The following is a 17,227-nucleotide window of genomic DNA, read 5'->3' as shown; positions in this document are numbered from 1 at the left end:
CTGTGTATCATCTCTCTAGAGCTCATTTCTGTGTGTGAGTGTTGCCTGACTCCCTGCAGGAGTTCAGCATCATCTGTGAACTGAGACATACTCCTGCATGCCTTCCTTCTGCAGGTCATTGATGAAACTCTTAAATAAAACTAATTCCCAATGATACTCTCCTGCCTACTCTTTATCCTGAAAAGTGGCAAACACTCTGTAGGCAGATTTCAAACCTTATAGGTACCAGTCCTACAGCAACTTGAATTCTTTAGTAGCTTTCTGCCAGGCAACATATAATGAATTTGTTGAAAATCTAAACAAAATATTTTTTTTGATATGTAGGTAACTTGTAGAACTTCAGAAAGCTCCAAAACAGGATTTCCCTTTACAGGATTTACTTAGTGCAGTGAAAGCCACAACTTGTTTACAGAAATGCTATTAAATTCTGCACTAATCCAAGTGTTGGCTGCCAGAAGCTGTTTCTGAGCAGTGAGAAGATGAGAGGGGTGGCTTCTTTTTATATTGACTCGATCTTTTAAATGTCTACCTAGGGTGGAAAAGCTTAGACCAAAACTGCCTGAGGGAAGAGATGCTACAATATTTGCAATAAATTAAAAAAGATCTGCTTTGGATTGACCAAAGCAAAGTCCAGGGCCTGCTGGAGCCTTCTCAGTGTGGAAACCTCATCTGATATAAGCTCCAGGCTAGCTGGCTAGTAAAGAGCTCCAGCTTTCAGCAACAGCCACAGGATCAATGTCAGAGCCTCCAAAATAGCAGAGAAGTTTGGCGTGGATAACTCTGTTCCCTGACCCTGAATATCTGAAAAGCAGAAAACTGAAAGGCTTCCCGTGAACAGCTTCTGGGCTGTCCCCTCTGGAGCTGTCCCTGCAGCCCCAGATCCTCACACATTTACTTTCACTGCTCCCTTTTGGACTAGTGCTCTGCAGAGGAACAGGCTGCTCATGAAAAGCAGAAGGCAAGGCAGCTCCAAGGGGGTTCTGCATGTTGACACTTTTCCCTCAGACCCAGGGCCTTTTCTAAGCTGTGGGGAGTGCAGTGAAGCACTGCTTGACGCCAAAGTCAAGCCCTCTTTCCTTGAAACAAACGTGGGTAGCAGAATCCAAGCCCTGATTTGAAATTGGCTTTTTTTGCATCACCATCCCAATGCTTTCTAAACTACAAGACATGGATATGGTATAAAATTTTGGGTAAAAATGTGGATTAGATTTGGAATCAATTAATAGTTCACCAGTGTAGGACTGGCAGATTCACTTGTACAGCATCAGCTCAAGCAGAATTAAACTTACCTGGGATTAGAAAAATAGTAATAACCTAAAGACTGCTGTATAATCACATAAACCTGATTTTCAAGTACACAGGTTTTTCTCTCCCCTTCATTAAGCTTGGTATTATTTATTAATTTCTGGATACATTAAAGTTTTACTAATATGAATCCTCTTCAGTATAAATTGATATCTTTTATGGAAAGACAGATAATTGTTTTATTTATATTCATAAATGAATGATTATATTTGACAAAGCTATTATTTTGAAATAATATTTAATATTATAGTGCACTATACCTCTGCTATCATATTTATGAATGTGTGATAGCATTACTGCACTGTTCTATTGCATTTACCAGAAAAAAAGTCAGAGAACTGAGTCTGTAATTTTTATTATTTTGTAACTAGGAATGTTCTGTTTCTTTTACTGTGTAAAAATTCACAAAGAAGCATAAACAAAAAGGAATTATTTCTCACTAACAAGTACTAGTAATTTAAAACAATATTGCGATAGTAAAACTATTTTAGGTTTCTATAAGAGTCAAACTAAATTGTACACCTCCAAATAAAGGTGTTGCTGGAGATGCATGTGCCTGCTGCAAGGTGAGAGGTGCAGGCTTGTGGCTGCTCTGAGCCACTGCTGTAGCAAGGGGCTGCAACCTTGAACTACTTTGCTTAAAGAGAAATTTAATTGTGGTGAAGCCCTTCTGTCTTCAAGCTCATGGATTTACTGCCTTCTATTGTAAAGTATGTCTGCAAAATATTTGTTACTCAGGTTTCTTTACAAAAGTAACATTTTCACTGCAATGAAGGTAAATACAAGGCTAGCTAAATTTCAGGATTTCTACAAGGGGCAGGTTCATGGTTTGTCATGTTAATACTTACCTGGACAGCATAAGATACAATGTCATGGAGAAAATATTTGTGCAATGTTTCTGCCTTTTTTCTCTGAAAAGGCAAATCAGTTGAACCATTAAATTTTTCATAGGTATGATTTCTTTCAAATGTCATAAGGTGGTAGAAAATCTAACAAAATTTACACAAGAATTCATTATAATTCTTCAATTATTATATTCACTACTTTCCCACTATGTAGGCCAGATACATTTGCACTGTGAAGAACAAAACCATAACATTAAAATCATACAAAACTACTTGGTAATTAATCTTTGCTGAGGGAGGAAATGAGGTGATAAAGAACCTATGTCCTAAATTTTGCTCTCAAATTTGTTAGAGAGACAAAAGTAATAACACTGATAAAGAAGATCTCTCTTCCCACACACAGACACTAAGAGCATTTTCTTCAATTTTGGCTGTGAACAAAAGCTGCTATTAGGAGAGACAAGAGTACATCCAATCCTATCAGGAGGAGAGGTTAACAGCCAAAACATCTATGTACAAATGTTTGCTGGTGAGACCATGCTGGGAGGAAGGTTATAGGAATAAAAGAAGACAGAAATGTACGGGAGTGTCCCGTATGACTGGCAGGAATCAATGCTGGAGGAAAGCCAGAATCACAGGGAAGATTTCAGAATAGAGTGGGAGGGTGAGTTGGTGAGAGCTGCAAACTGGATTTTTTGTACATAATAGAGAAGCCAGGATAAGATAGATTGTGTGCAGATACACAGAACAGGGTGGTCTCTAGTCATTCAACAAAAATTTACTACAGAATCTGTAGAGAAATTTAATTTTTCTGGTCTTCACTGGAAGGCACTGATTGGAAGGTGTGGTATTAATTTCCTGTAATGGCAGATCCATCTAAACCTGCCATCATATTCACCTGCTAGGTGAAGAATTAGTGCACTGTGAAAATGTGTAAGATTGCCAATATGACAAAAACTTTTATGGGCATCAGAATGGGTTTACAGATTAAAACAATTGCTGTTTTGGTTTTTTGGGTTTTTTTTCCCTTTCTATTTTTGGCAGTCTAGGACTTGCCATATAGGAAATTTGCCTGTAACACAGTGAAGGATATTTACAAAAAAGGGGATCCATATGTGGAACTTGTTTGGCAGAAGTATTTTGGATAGTTTCTGCATTCAGGGAAGCCCCCCAAGTATTTATGAACAAGATAGAGAATATCATACAGACTGTCTATAAGGACAAATTTGACACAATCTGCAAAGCATTAATGCTCCAACACTAAATAGTTCTTGTACCTGAAATCAATGGACACCGTGTTTAAACTTCCCTGAGGATCTGAGGAACAACTACCCATATACTAGATTTCAATCCAGATACTGATGGGGAGAAAATAAACTTGCACATTCTTGTGGAATCACTAGTGACAGGTGGAATTCCTTTCACTGAGTTTAGGGTACCCACAGTGTAGAGAGCTAGCTGAGGTTTCCACTAGGGTTGAAGAAGGTGTTGTAAACAGCTGATGGTGTTCAGGGTGCAATGCATCCAACCCAACATAATAAAGTTTTAAACTCCACTGGTTAGAATAAGTAGGTCTCTCTTGACATTAAAAGAAGTCTAAGATAACAATCTCAGATGCAAACACCTCCACCACAGCCAGCCACACGCAGCCTCTTGAGATGTTTTTGCATTTCTGGGGGGATATATGTGTCTTACCATTCCCCAGGACCCTGAGATGATCATGCTGCAGCTTGCAGGACAGGGAGGTGATGCTGAAGAGCAGTTGAATCTTTCCCACTCCAACCTGCAAAACCAGCACTGAAGAAAGAGCTTCTTGCTGAAGGAAGGCTGTGCCAGCCAGAGGTGCAGTGTGAAGGGAATAGATCTTCAGGGAATGACAGCAAAATTTCAGTGGAGCATGAAGGAGGCTTTCAGCTGCTCTGCAAAAGCAGGAGCTGGCACATTGCTTTGTGCTGAAGCTGGGCAGGATGGATAAGCTGTGTGCACAGAGGGGGCTCTGGCTGCTGCTGGTCTCCTGGCTGTGTGCAATCACAGAACACAGCCGTACAAACATGCCAAACCCCTACCCACTTTTTTTACCAAGCCTCTTCCCATTCCCTCTCCTCCATCCTGAAATACCCCTAGCAATTCAGATGCCATCACTCTCTGGAAAATGTGGGTGGGAATCACAGGCAGTTAACAAAGGCAAATGGAGTTCATGTAGAAAAGTGCCGGTTCAGTTCTGAGTGGGAGGCAGACTTTTTGGATCAGAGCACTTTTCAACCTTATGAAGAAGATAGGCTGACAAGCTTAACTTGTTCACAAACAATGCTGTCAGTCAAAAATGAGGCACTGAAGTTTCACTACACTAGAAGGTGTGACACCTGTAACAGAAAGTATCAGCAAGGAAGAAGAGGAAACAGCTGAAACTTCCCAGCATTTCTGTGTGTTAGCATTTGAGTCATAGAATTGCAGTTCGAGAAAGGGGCTGTACAGGTTTGCTGCATTGAGCCTAGAATTTAGTCCTTCAGAAGTTCCAAAATTGTGACAAGGTGGAAAAATCAGACAGTAACTACTTCACTTTTTAAAATGAGTCATAAAAGGTATGGACAGTACTCTTTTTCCACTTCTTTAGCAATTAAAGTAATTTCTCAAGGATAAGAAATACTTACAAAGGAAATCCATTAATTTAATGCTATGTATTTTTCCCAAAAGATATTACTGCATAAAATGCCACACAAAGGTACAGAATGAACCTGGATGAAGCCAGTGAGGGGTTCAGAACAGCCTGCAAATTCTGTGTAAATGTAGGAAAGTTTACTGAAATAGTGCGCAGAAACTTATAAGAATTAATTTACTTTCAGCAACATGGGAGAAAGATATTCACTTTGTGTCTTAATGAGTGAAAAAAACCATTTATTTATATAAGATGACATTTTAATAAAATTTCACTGGAAACTGTTTTTAATTGCATCTTCTATTTATGCTCACAACAAACATGATGTGTTTTACATGGCATTATATATCAGACAGCTTGATCAAAAAGGCTGTCTTCATTCATGGATGCCATTATTCATCAAAATAATTAAATTTCTGATAGGTTACTCTATCCATATTGATTCTTTGGAGCATCTCTTCAGGACATAGATGCCAACCACACCAGCAATCTTCTTCATCTTAATGAAGGCTGGCTGAGCAAGGTCAAAAGATGACCTATTTCCTTGAGCTTAAGAGCAAGATGAAAAGGATTTGTCATGAAAAGAGTAGCATATGGTAACAAAAAGCCCTCTCCAAAACATATGGATATTTTTGAGAAATAAGCTCACTAAAATATATTTCAGAGTAATGTGTAGTCAGCTGTATGCTCTAGGCACTTTCTATGAGGAGGAAAGAAGGTATGCAAACTTTGTGACCAGTTTTCTGCATTCTGAGATCTGTAACTTGGAGAGGAGGGAACATATATTTGAAAGTTTTTCATCTTTCAAACTTAGTTCTGTTTGTCCCAAAGACAACATGACAACACATTCAACACTGCGCAGATATCATCAGCAAGGCAAAAACTGAGCCTGAAAAGCATCTGATTCAGTTTTAAGAACATACACAACCTTTAAAAATTGCTACAAGGCTAATTTTTAGACAAAGCAAAGGATGAGTGGTATTGTGGCTTGCAACAGCCAAGGATCTCTAGAATTAGAAGCAACTGGCATGCAAACAAGCATACAACAAGCAGATAGAGTTGACTCACTTTTGGAAAGCATCTAGAGATTCATTGCTTTCCCAGCTACCAGAAACTGAGGACTGAAGTGTGTGTGATATTCGAGCTGTAAGCTGTAAGTGAGAATCTATTCTCTGTGATGAGTACTCTAAAATAAACAGAGCATGCTTGCCTCAAGAACATCTAAAAACCACTTTAGAAATGGCAACAAACTAGTTGTCCACCAAGATTTCAATAAGATAATGAAGTGTCATTTTCCACATTACATTTTTGAGTTTTCAGAAATTTTTGTACTTAAAAAGAAGCTGAATTAAGGAAAAATATCAAGCAAAAAATGTCTAAAATGTGAGCAACAAAAGAAAAAGTTAAATTGTTTATTCATTAAAATCCTATTAAATTTTGGCCAGCCTCTTTGAATTCAAATGACAGAAAATAGATCATAATAAAGGCTGAGTATTCAGATTGAGATCTAGTAACTAAAACAGCACAGGAAACCCTGTGAAGAAAAGACAATTTCTATATTCTCTTCAGAGAAAGGATAGCATGTCAGTAAAGAAAGAATAAGGTGGTAAAATACATACTGAGAATATAAAGAAATATCAAGGACTTACACAATGCTCATTGTGTAAGTTTTGCTAGCTGGCAACAGGGAATGAAGCTGTGAACCTTAGAGAAAAATAGCGTGTCTAGTTAGTCACAGACTGTGTCACAGGTATGTAAATACAAATAGATATGTGCTGGTGTTAAATGGGCGACTTTAAACCTGTCACTTCTTGGATGAACTACTTGATTTTACAGTGCTGACTTTGAATGAAACAAGTGCATGCCATGCACTCGGTGATTTGGGAAGCTGGGTTTGAAATGCAGTGCTCAGATGTGCAGTCTTGCCTTGTGTGGCTGTGCTGAGCCCAGTCACAGCCTGTGAGCAAACAGCCAGTTGAACTGAGCCTCTGGTGCACTCGTTTTTGCACGAGATGCACCCAACTGTTTGTTTAACCAGCCCTGGCTGGGAAGCACTGCTGTTAGCAGCTCCAAGTTGTATTTATACATACCCACCAATACCTCTCATTACCTGCTGACTTGTATTTACCCCTAAAGCAGATTGATGGTGTGGTTTTGTGCATACAGTTACATTACTGCGTTTGAAAAAGAGAAATGAGTAGAATTGAACCAGTGAGAAAAGGGAACAACAGTTTATAACTGTATGGCAAAACGTTTGCGGATCTCTATAAGTAGAAAATTCACTCCTTAGTTATTGAAACACTTTTGTTCTGACCTTTTGAGTAAGAAAAGTCTTTTTTCTATATAATTTTACGCCATATGATCTCTGTGTGGGTACCACATAACAGATTCATCACAGATATTTTTTCTCAAGGTCATTTTCCAGGGTTTTTTTCATATTTTATTTTTAAGGGATTTTCCATGCTATGTAGAACACTTAAATCCCTGAAATCTGACTCACTCCAGGAAAATCTGTGTGAGTGAGGACTGGCAGAATTTGGGTTGATTGAGTGGCATGCAGCACAGTGCTGCTTTTAAAGGTCAGTGATCAAGGGGCAGCGGGTTTTTTAAATTCAACCCTCACAGTAAATAATATAAGGGAAATTCTCTCTGGGGACATGAGATGGGACAGCTGCTGCCTTTCCTTGTTGATATTCATCAACAGGAAGAATATTTGCCTTATTTGCCATTTCAGGAAATCTGATGTTGGACAACTTAATTGGACAAGGACTGGCAATTCTTTCCTAGTTCTGTGATTCAAACAAAAGTCATTACTGCTTCAAGCCTGGCCACTACATGCAGACCTTTATTTTGCTCCTGAGAGCTGGTAAACTTAGGAGGAGCTGACATAAATGTTCATTGTTCCATCAGAAAAAAACCTGCATGTTGGACAGAATTTGACAAGACAATTGTCTAACAGTAAAGAGAGTTGAACAGAGACTGCCAGAGGCAAACTACGTAAATCGGATCTCTTAAACCCTGCCATACCTCCCTAAGTGGGATTTACAGCAGAAACAACATAAACCCAACAGCCTTTTTTCCCAAGCTGTTAAGATATGTTATCTAATTTTATCTTAGTACATATACATATTCACAGCAAAAGCTCATTTATAGACTTGCCTTAAATAGGAAGCTGAGATTTAAAGTTCATGTGGCTCATTTATTTAATGCAAGTTAGTTTGCACAGTCTCACTTTACAGTCCATATCAAGGCATCACAAGAGCGTAGCCAACAGGTTGGAAAGTGACTATTCCCCTCCATTTATCAGTTGTGAGACCACATCTGTGGTCACAGCTGGGTTCAGTTTGGGTCTCCTAGTGCTGGAAAGACATTGGTAGGCTGGATTAGGTGCAGCAAAGAGACACCAAGATGATTGAGGCTGAGTTACATAACAATCAAAGCGGTGTTGAGGGAACTGAGTTTTGTTCATCCTCAAAGAAGCCAAGACTGAATGGAAATCTAACTACTGTTCACAGCTACCAGGAGGAGCACAGGGCTAGGACAAGATGCACTTAGAACAAGCTGAAACATGGGAAAGTCTTTGATTTCATTTAAAAAAAAAAAAAATTGTCTTACTTAGAGAATTGTTGGTAGGATGGCCTCCACACTGAGGGCAGTATATCTCACTCAGAGATACTCAAAACTTTCCTGGAGAGGAGGCACAGCCTGGCACAACCTGCTGCATTTAGACTTGATTTGATAAGGCTGGATGTGAAGATTTTTGGAAGTTCCATCCAACACATCGTTCTGTGATTCAATGACTCATGGCTTATCATGGTTTTTTGGTATGGAAATTTGAGTGCACACGAAGTGTCCACAGTTGCTTTGGAGGTGATCACCCAGCAGCTCATTTCATATTGAACAGCCTATTTGCTACTTGACTCTTTCTGCCCTTGATGTTAGTGCTTTCATGGCTTTTTGTTCAAGGCGGTGTTTATGGGGCCATTAAATCCCACTCTTCTACAAGCAATAAAAAATGCTGGTTTTTATTAGAAATGCATATCCATTAAACATTTCAGTTGTGGCTGAGCACAGAATTGCCTTGTAACAGGGAATAACACCTTCTTTCTCCGGCATGGGAAGCCAGCCTTTACCAGCAAAACAACCTCTAGGAAATTGCACTTCTTGGCTTCTTCCAGGAATCTGGAAGTGTAAGTAAGGAACAGCCTTCCCTTAGCTATGGAATTCTGAGGTGAGCAGATTATAAAAATTTATAGCATTTCACTATATCCTCCAAGACATTAGAAGTAGTCAAAGTTAGAAATGTTAAGTTAGAAGGAATGTGCAGAGTAGGGCAAAACAGCAATACCCTGAGATCAGTGGAAAGCCACTGCTGACTACTTGTCAGAGAAGGAAAGGAAAGGATTTCAGGCTGTCACAGACATGTATTATACAAGCGCTGTAATTACTAAAACTCATGGCATGCATTTATGTCTGTTGAGAGATCAAAAAATAAATCCTACAATTGGATTGACTTGGGAAATGAATAAACAGGGGCAGGAGAATTGAAACTCCTGGCTCTTTATTTAGTCATCAAAGAAATCTATTTTGCAATAAGCTAGGGGCATTCCATTAACAGCCTCAGAAGTGCTGAAGGACTAAGAGCAAGGCCCTTCCTGGAGAGATAGCCTGAATTAGTAAAGATCCAAGGGGGTTCACAGGACATGTTTTGAATTTCAAAAACAACTCTAAATCACTGGAGTTACTCCTTGATGCTCCCTTAACATTCTCTGCTGTAGATAAGGGCATATTATTTATTGAGCGTTACCTTTCACAAGGGAAGTGCTTTTGTACCGAGTCTCCTTTCGAAGAAAAAGAGGGCAGAAAAGGGAAGAAAATGTTGCTGATCCCTAAAACTACCTTGAGTATGAGTGCAAATATACTGAAGTGACAGGAAGTAAAGGCTTATTCCTATTCGGGAGAACAGCTTCTGCAAGGTTTGGGAAAAAAATTGTTTGAGTATCAGTGCTAGCAACCATAGAGAAAGCAAAGTCTCCTAGTTCCTATTCTAGGGAACTACGACCAGGGCTGAAACACGTTTTGGTAATTCGGGTCTCCCAGACTTAGGGCACTGAGGAGACAGCCCGTGGAATGTCATCTGGACCCTACCAGAGGCGCAGCAACGCTGACTGGCACTAGTTCTCTGTCAAGCTGGCTGGCAGAAGAGCTGTTTTGAAAGGTTATTGGTATAGAACCAAATAAAAGCAGCAGCTATTGTCTTTACCTTTCCAGCCTTGTAAATAAATATGAAATATTTTATTTTGTTCTTGACAGAATATGTAAATGCTTTATTCATCCTTACACCTGTTCTGGCAACAACCACTTCCGAGGATCAGAAAATCTGTGCGAGCTGCGGTGCTTGTCAGCAAGGATTTCAGCATTTGCTCGGAGCAAAGGCATCCTCTTTACGCTGCCCCAGAAGGCATCTCGGGCACTGGGAAAGCTAGGGAGCAGGCTCGGGTGTGCGGCACGTACACCGGCTCGGGTCTGGCACCACTCCCTCTTTCTCCAAATCCCTGCTTGAGGCCGGCAGCCCTGCCCCTGGTTCCGGAGAGTGGGGCAGCCGGCACATCCCGAACGCGGCACATCCCGGGTGCGGGCCGGCCGGCACATCCCGGGTGCGGAGCAGCCGGCACAACCCGAACGCGGCGCATCCCGAGCGCTGCCCGCGCCTTCCCCGCTCCCGCTCCCGGAGCCCGGCGGGCGGAGCCGGCGCCGCGCCCCGCCCGAGCCCTTCCCCGGCGGCGGGGCCGCCCCGCCCGTGCCGCCCTCCCGGCGTGCGGGGGCCGCCGCCGCCGCCTCCAAACTTTGTACGGGGCGAGCGGCGCTGCGGCCCCGCCGCCCGGGAGGGGAGAGCGGCGGGAGCCGAGCCGGGCGGCGGAACCGGGGCAGCCGCCCCGCCGCGGAGCGAGGGCTCCGCTCTCCGCTCTCCGCCCTGCCCTGCCCTGCCCTGCCCTGGCACCGCGGCTCCCGGGGCAGCAGCGGCCGTGCCGCGCTCGCCGGCTCGGGGCGAGAGGAAGGTAAGAGCGGGAAGGGGGACGGAGCGGCGCTCCGGCTCGGCGCGGCGGCGGGATCCCCGCAGCGCCCGGGCACGGGGGTCTGCCCCCGGGATGGGTGTCTCTCCGCCCGGGATGGGTGTCTGCCCCCGGGATGGGTGTCTCCCCACCCGGGATGGGTGTCTCCCCCCTGGCACGGGTGTCTCCCGCCGGGAACAGCGCACCGCGGGGCGGGAGGGAAGCGGCGCCGCATCCCAGAGGCGCGTTTGCTGCCAGCTGCGCCTCCGGCAACCCCAGCCCCTTCCCCAGCGCAGGCACTGCGGTCCTGATGGGAATGCTGCTTGCTAATGTAATCACGTATTCTGCCCTTTTTGCTTACTTGCTCTCAGAAGCCGTGTAAATCCTCTTTGGGCCTTTCTCGGCCGAAAGTTAGACGCAATTTGGTGCCTGACCATGAGGATCTGACTGCTGGCGGGGGGGAGGAAATGGGAAAAAAGCCCCGGTGTGGTGCAGTATGCTAGGTGTGCCAGTTAATGCTACCACCTGGAGAGTTTATCCCAAAAAAGAGCAGAAAGGGTCCTGTCAAACACTACCTGAAATGTCACCTCAGTTTTATCCCCATTTTTTGAAAGCAATTGATATTTTGCCCACATAACTGTCCCACCAACCACGTCAAACTTGTCCAGTTTATTTCATCACTTGATGACACACAAGCTCATTTCTGTTTCAAACCGTGGTTGTCCTTTCTTTCTCCCTCAGCTTTGTCTTATTGACACGACCAAAGCATCTTTCATCAGCCTGAATAGGGCAGTAACAAATAAAATAAAAGTGTCAGAGCAAGAGAACGCTTTGCTAAAAAGAAGGAGTTGCAAGAAGGAATCAACAGAAAGTCAGGGACTAGAGAAATGTGTGAAACTACTTTTGGGAAGAAAGGGAAGCTATGGTTTTTGGCCGAGCCTGGAATTAGGACAAAGAAGGGAAAGAATTTATATTTGTCAGCCCTCTCACCTTTCTACTGACGTGTAGACATTATCTGCACTGAAAAAATTATGAGATTTTGAAGCATCTGACGGTCCTGGGAACTCACCAAATCGCTACTGTAATAAATGTATGGAAGAGTAATACCTAGGTGTAGGAATGGGTCAAAGGAAAGTGCTCATCACAGTTCTCAACTTCTGCAAAGCCTTGACTGTGCAAATTGTGGTGGGTCTCTCACATCTCTAACCTGGTGGACTAAAGGTGTATTGATAAGGAATCCCTTAGGCTTAGGCTAGTAGCTGAGCACTGATTATGCTGCTAAAATCAGTGATGTACACTAGTATGAGCAGCTGGCACATCTCAGCTACGTGTCTTGTGGTGCTTCACCTCTCAGGCTTACACTGTTAATTGTTGAATAAATGTAGACTAAACAGTATGGCATAGTTCTGACCTGTTTAGCTGGGAGGAAAATGCCTTTCCACTCATGCCGTCGATCTGCTCCTTTTGCAAAATAGCTTGCCCTGAGAAATTCTTTGGAATGTTGTGTGGGATAGAAGCGAGCAAAAAGGGTTCAGTCTCCTGCTGGTAGCCAACACTCCTTTCTCAGTTTGGAAACCATACTGAAGGAAGTCACTCACTGATGGGAACAGAGGTAGGGATGAAAATGGACCTCTGTTCCTCTGAAGGGACCTCATTTCCTCTGTGAAATGTTTCTCTGAAGATGGAAGGAATTGAATGGAGCTGATCAAAAAAGACAATAATTTTTTAAGAGCCATGTTCACCCAAACACATCAATACCTGTTTCTTTAGACAGACTTGAATTTGGGAAGGGCTAAGCAATGTGTAACACTCGATGGCAAGAAAGTGACATTTCTTCTCTATGCTTGCTTTCCTTAGGGAAGGTAATGAACAGGGAAGTCGAGTGAGTAACTCAGGACTGCCTTTCCCCTTGGTGGCAAACAGTGGTGTTTTATTGGTGAGTTTGCTTGGCACTGGTAATTATTTTCCCAGGCCGAGGAAGGGCCAGGTTCTCGGTTCTTGGTTAGCATGCCCCCCATGCTCTGGGCAGTTTTCATGGGGACATGTACTTTTTCACATTGGACTGAAGTTCAAGTCAGCAACTGATTATAAACCATTCATATATTGTGCCTACCAAAGTCTTAGGGTAGCACAGAATTTGGCTCAGCCTGTGTAAGGAAGGGGAAAAAATAGTGATTTTTATGCCAGTGGTGAAATTCTTACTGAGTTCAGCAGGGGAATGATTTGCTCTTCGCTATGACTGCAGTCAGAAATGAATGCCTGATTGGCAGCCTCCAAGGAGCTCTGTTTTCTGAAACATCACACAGAAAAGAAATATCATGTATAAATGTGTTTGAATTGTTTCTTGAATTGATTTCAGCATGAATAAGTTATGCAGTCATTTCAAAGAAATGCTATTATTTCCGTTCTGTTTCCGTGGTATTTTTTATTTGCCTCATGGTACAAACTATTGTAAAACAAAGTTTCTTAAAGAAAGATCCCAGCATTTAGTTCACTGATGTTAAGGAAGGGCATAAACCTGTAAGAATTTAGTAACTATTTAAAGGAAACACTTTCCATTAAGGAAAAGCTGGAAGATTATTATGCTAATAACAGTCTGGATGGTGCTGTTCCATGTAGAATTCCCATAGATTTTACTGGAAGATTTGTGCTAAATAAGCACTAGTTTTATGTAGTGGATTGTAAAAAAAATGATATGCTGCCCAGCAGGATCTTAATCCTTCTGCATTTACTTAGGCAAACTTTGTCTTTGGAATGCTTTTGAAATCTGTTCCAATTTTCAGCAGGAGTCATGCCTAAATAATATTACTGGATCAGCCTTCAAAATGTAAGGGCAAGAGAATTCAAATGTATTAAGACAGATCTCTTAATCCTGCAATGTAGCTTGTGGGTTAGGAAAGAGATGTAGCTTTAGCTCTCTGCTTCTTGTCTTAGCCCACGTGGACCAATTTCTCCACTTGCTCTTGTACTGTTTTGTTTTCAGGGGCAGCTCTGTGGCTCAGACCAGGCTGCTGCGAGGATGGGGCCCCTGGAAGCAGTAGGTGAGGACAACCAGACAGATGAAATGAAAATGGAGCTGTTCAGTAAGCTGTACTTGACAAGATATACCACACCACTCAACGAATTGGCTCTGGACCCTAAACCAGAACTGAAGGACAGCACAACACTTGTTGAAGTACAGATAATTCTCATCTTTGCCTACTGCTCCATCATCCTGCTGGGAGTGATCGGAAACTCCCTCGTGATCCACGTGATCATCAAGTTCAAGAGCATGCGCACAGTGACTAACTTCTTCATTGCCAACCTGGCAGTGGCTGACCTGCTGGTGAACACGCTGTGCCTGCCCTTCACTTTGGTTTATACGCTCCTGGGCGAATGGAAGCTGGGCCCAGTGTTGTGCCACCTGGTGCCCTATGCCCAGGCCCTTGCTGTCCACGTGTCCACTGTCACTTTGACCGTGATCGCTCTGGATCGTCACCGCTGCATCGTCTACCACTTGGAAAGCAGAATCTCTAAGCAGATCAGCTTCCTGATTATAGGAGTTGCCTGGGCAGTCAGTGCCCTGCTGGCAAGTCCTCTGGCCATCTTCCGTGAGTACTCGTTGATTGAGATCATTCCTGACTTCAAGATTGTGGTCTGCTCTGAGAAGTGGCCAGGGGAGGGGCAGCTCAACTATGGCACCATCTACAGCATCTCCATGCTCCTGATCCAGTATGTTCTGCCTCTGGCAGTCATCTCCTATGCCTACATCCGTATTTGGACCAAGCTCAAGAACCACGTTAGCCCCGGGGCAGGGAATGACCACTATCACCACCGGCGCCGGAAAACCACCAAGATGCTGGTGTGTGTGGTTGTGGTGTTCGCTGTCAGCTGGCTGCCCTTTCACACCTTCCAGCTGGTCAGTGACATTGACAGTCAGGTGTTAGACCTGAAAGAGTACAAACTGATCTACACGGTGTTCCATGTCATTGCCATGTGCTCCACGTTTGCTAACCCCCTCCTCTATGGCTGGATGAACAACAACTACAGGACGGCCTTCCTCACGGCCTTCCAGTGTGAGCAGCGGCTGGACTCCATCCACCCCGAAGTATCGGCAGCTTTCAAAGCCAGGAAGAAGCTAGAAGCCAAGAGGATTCAGTTCCCTGGGGACTCTTTCACGCAACCTACCGATGTCTAAGATGTCTGACTGTAAAGAAGAAATGAGTATGTTGTGGACAAAGGGATGAACCCATTTTGGTACATGCATTTTCAATGCGTAGTTCTATTCATAAATGGTGAAAGAACAGTAGCATGAAAGTCAAGGCAGGTATTATGATTTGAGGGGAGTTGATTGATGCCAAGAGTATGTAAATATACAATTGCAAGGAAGTAAAAGGGAGAGGCTTAGTTTATGGCTGTCTCTAACAGGGTAAATATAAAACTCTTCCATCCCTCCCATATCTTCTTGTCAAGTCTAAATGACAAGTGCAGGGTTTGCTGGTTTTGCTGGAGGAAGGCAAATGGCTGATTTGTAGCATAGGAACATTGGTGGTGGGAGTGGGTAGTTTTTATATTTGATGTGAAAGTCAAGGAATGCAGAAGTCAGCCAGGAGAAAGAAACATGTCTGGTGGGAGAATCTGTGTTGGTTAAACCTCAAACTTTTCAGGCGCTTTCTGTCCTACAGGCATGTTTTGCAAAGACAAGGGAATTAAGAAGAGAAGTATGTTGCAAGTTCTTTTTGACTTGTGCTAGGCTATTTCAAGCCATAGCATTTGAAATAGATTAGGTGGTGAAAACAGAAGAGAAAAGAGAAACAAAACTCACCCAAGTACTGGATTCAGTGAGAGGAAAGATCAAGTTTCTACATAAAATGGAATGTGGGTTTTGGCCAATCGAATGGGGTAAAAATTTGTCCCTTAAGAATTGGAGTTTATGCTGGTGAGAAAATCACGAGCCTGTGACTTGATCAGTCATTCCCTGCAGATTCCTGCCTTTCATTCTGCTCTGGGAACAGCTCACAAATACAGTGCTTCAAAGTGGCATTTGAGGGCAGGGAATGCAGGCTCAGGTCTTCTGTGAGCTCTTCATAAACTGCTAATATTTTCATTTTCAGGACCTGCTTAAATGTCTAATGTGTTATTAACTCCACAGGCTTTGAATTGTGGCTGCTTCTGCCTGGATAATAAAACAGCAGATAATTCTGATCCTCTGGAAAGGCTGCTAGATGGTAAAGTGCTTTTCCTTATTGTGGTTTTATGTCACATACTCATCTCGTCTCGGAGCTTTTTCCATCTTTAGCCTTTGTGAAAATTAAGAACATCTGAATGACTGTAACCTAATAACAGTATGCTATGTTTATGTGATAACTTATCAGTTATTCTGCATGCTGTAGTTAATAGTTAAATTCCTTTTTTGCTCAGGTATAAAATTTTAATCTGTTTACTGTGTTGTACACAGCAATGTTCAACTCTTCTGTGTCTTTGTTAAGCCTCTTTGAACTCATTAAAGAGATGAAGAAAATTTCAATCCATGTTTATTCCCAGCTGCCCTCTTGCTTATCTAGAATAAAAACAAGTGTGAGATTTTCACTTGAAGTCTAGTTTGATGGCTACATTTCAGCAGCCTCATTTTTTCCTTGCATTTTTTGTTGTTCCTAAATTCATTATGTTCACTCTTACAAATTAAAACCCAATAAAACTTGAGTGCTGAAATTTTGCAATGTAATTAATGGTATCAGGTCGTTATCAAGTGGAGAAATTCATCTTTATGTATTCAGTATTTGGCACCATCCTTTAAATACCCATGAAATCATTTGGACTTGGATTTTCATGAGCAGAAAAGAGAGGTCTAGAGAATTAGCTAGTGTTTACTCGAGCAGAAAAAAGTATCCATCATTCTTAAACAGTTGTACAAAAATAGATTAATTCTCCACCATGTTCAGGACATGATATTGCCTACAAGTTATTTTTATCTGAATATTAATAATATCCAAAATGTAAAACTCTTATGGGTGAGGAAGGATTATAGAAGTGTGCAATTATTATGGACATCAATCACATGTATCACTTGACTCTGAACCCTTCATCAAAAGTATTATTACTACAAATAGCCTCCTTTATTTAAAACGCAAATGATTTAAAAGTTCTGTTTTCAACTCCTTTAAGCCTGTTAGAGTGTGGTGTATAGACAGTTTTGAAGTAACCATGACAGTGTGTGCAAAATCTACAATTGCCAGACTAATTCTCTGTAATTTTAAGTCTGCTTTACATCATCCTATATAAGAGCAATTAATTACAAATAATCTTTCCATTTATTTCATGGCATCTTTATTTTATGGCTTCCTGAGCTTTCTCTGCAGCCATCGTGCTGAGCCAGAACTGGTGCACTA

At 42.3% G+C, this 17,227-nt stretch overlaps 1 protein-coding gene across 1 annotated transcript; it reads left to right on the top strand.

The window, feature by feature from the left end:
- The first annotated feature begins 10,661 nt into the window (after nucleotides 1–10,661).
- Nucleotides 10,662–16,615, top strand: NPY2R (neuropeptide Y receptor Y2). Its single transcript, XM_058803858.1, has 3 exons — nucleotides 10,662–10,865; nucleotides 12,717–12,795; nucleotides 13,843–16,615. Exon 3 carries the CDS (start codon nucleotides 13,879–13,881, stop codon nucleotides 15,034–15,036), a length of 1,158 nt encoding a protein of 385 aa, XP_058659841.1. The 5' UTR covers nucleotides 10,662–10,865; nucleotides 12,717–12,795; nucleotides 13,843–13,878; the 3' UTR covers nucleotides 15,037–16,615.
- Nucleotides 16,616–17,227: the final 612 nt, after the last annotated feature.

The sequence above is a fragment of the Ammospiza caudacuta genome, chromosome 4 (assembly GCF_027887145.1).
Source record: "Ammospiza caudacuta isolate bAmmCau1 chromosome 4, bAmmCau1.pri, whole genome shotgun sequence".
NCBI lineage: Eukaryota > Metazoa > Chordata > Aves > Passeriformes > Passerellidae > Ammospiza > Ammospiza caudacuta.
The sequence above is the reverse complement of the archived record's forward strand: the minus strand, read 5'-3'. Positions and strand labels throughout refer to the sequence as shown.

Coding starts and splice junctions, on each gene's coding strand:
- NPY2R (XM_058803858.1), top strand. CDS start 13,879: ATGGGGCCCCTGGAAGCAGTAGGTGAGGACAACCAGACAGATGAAATG.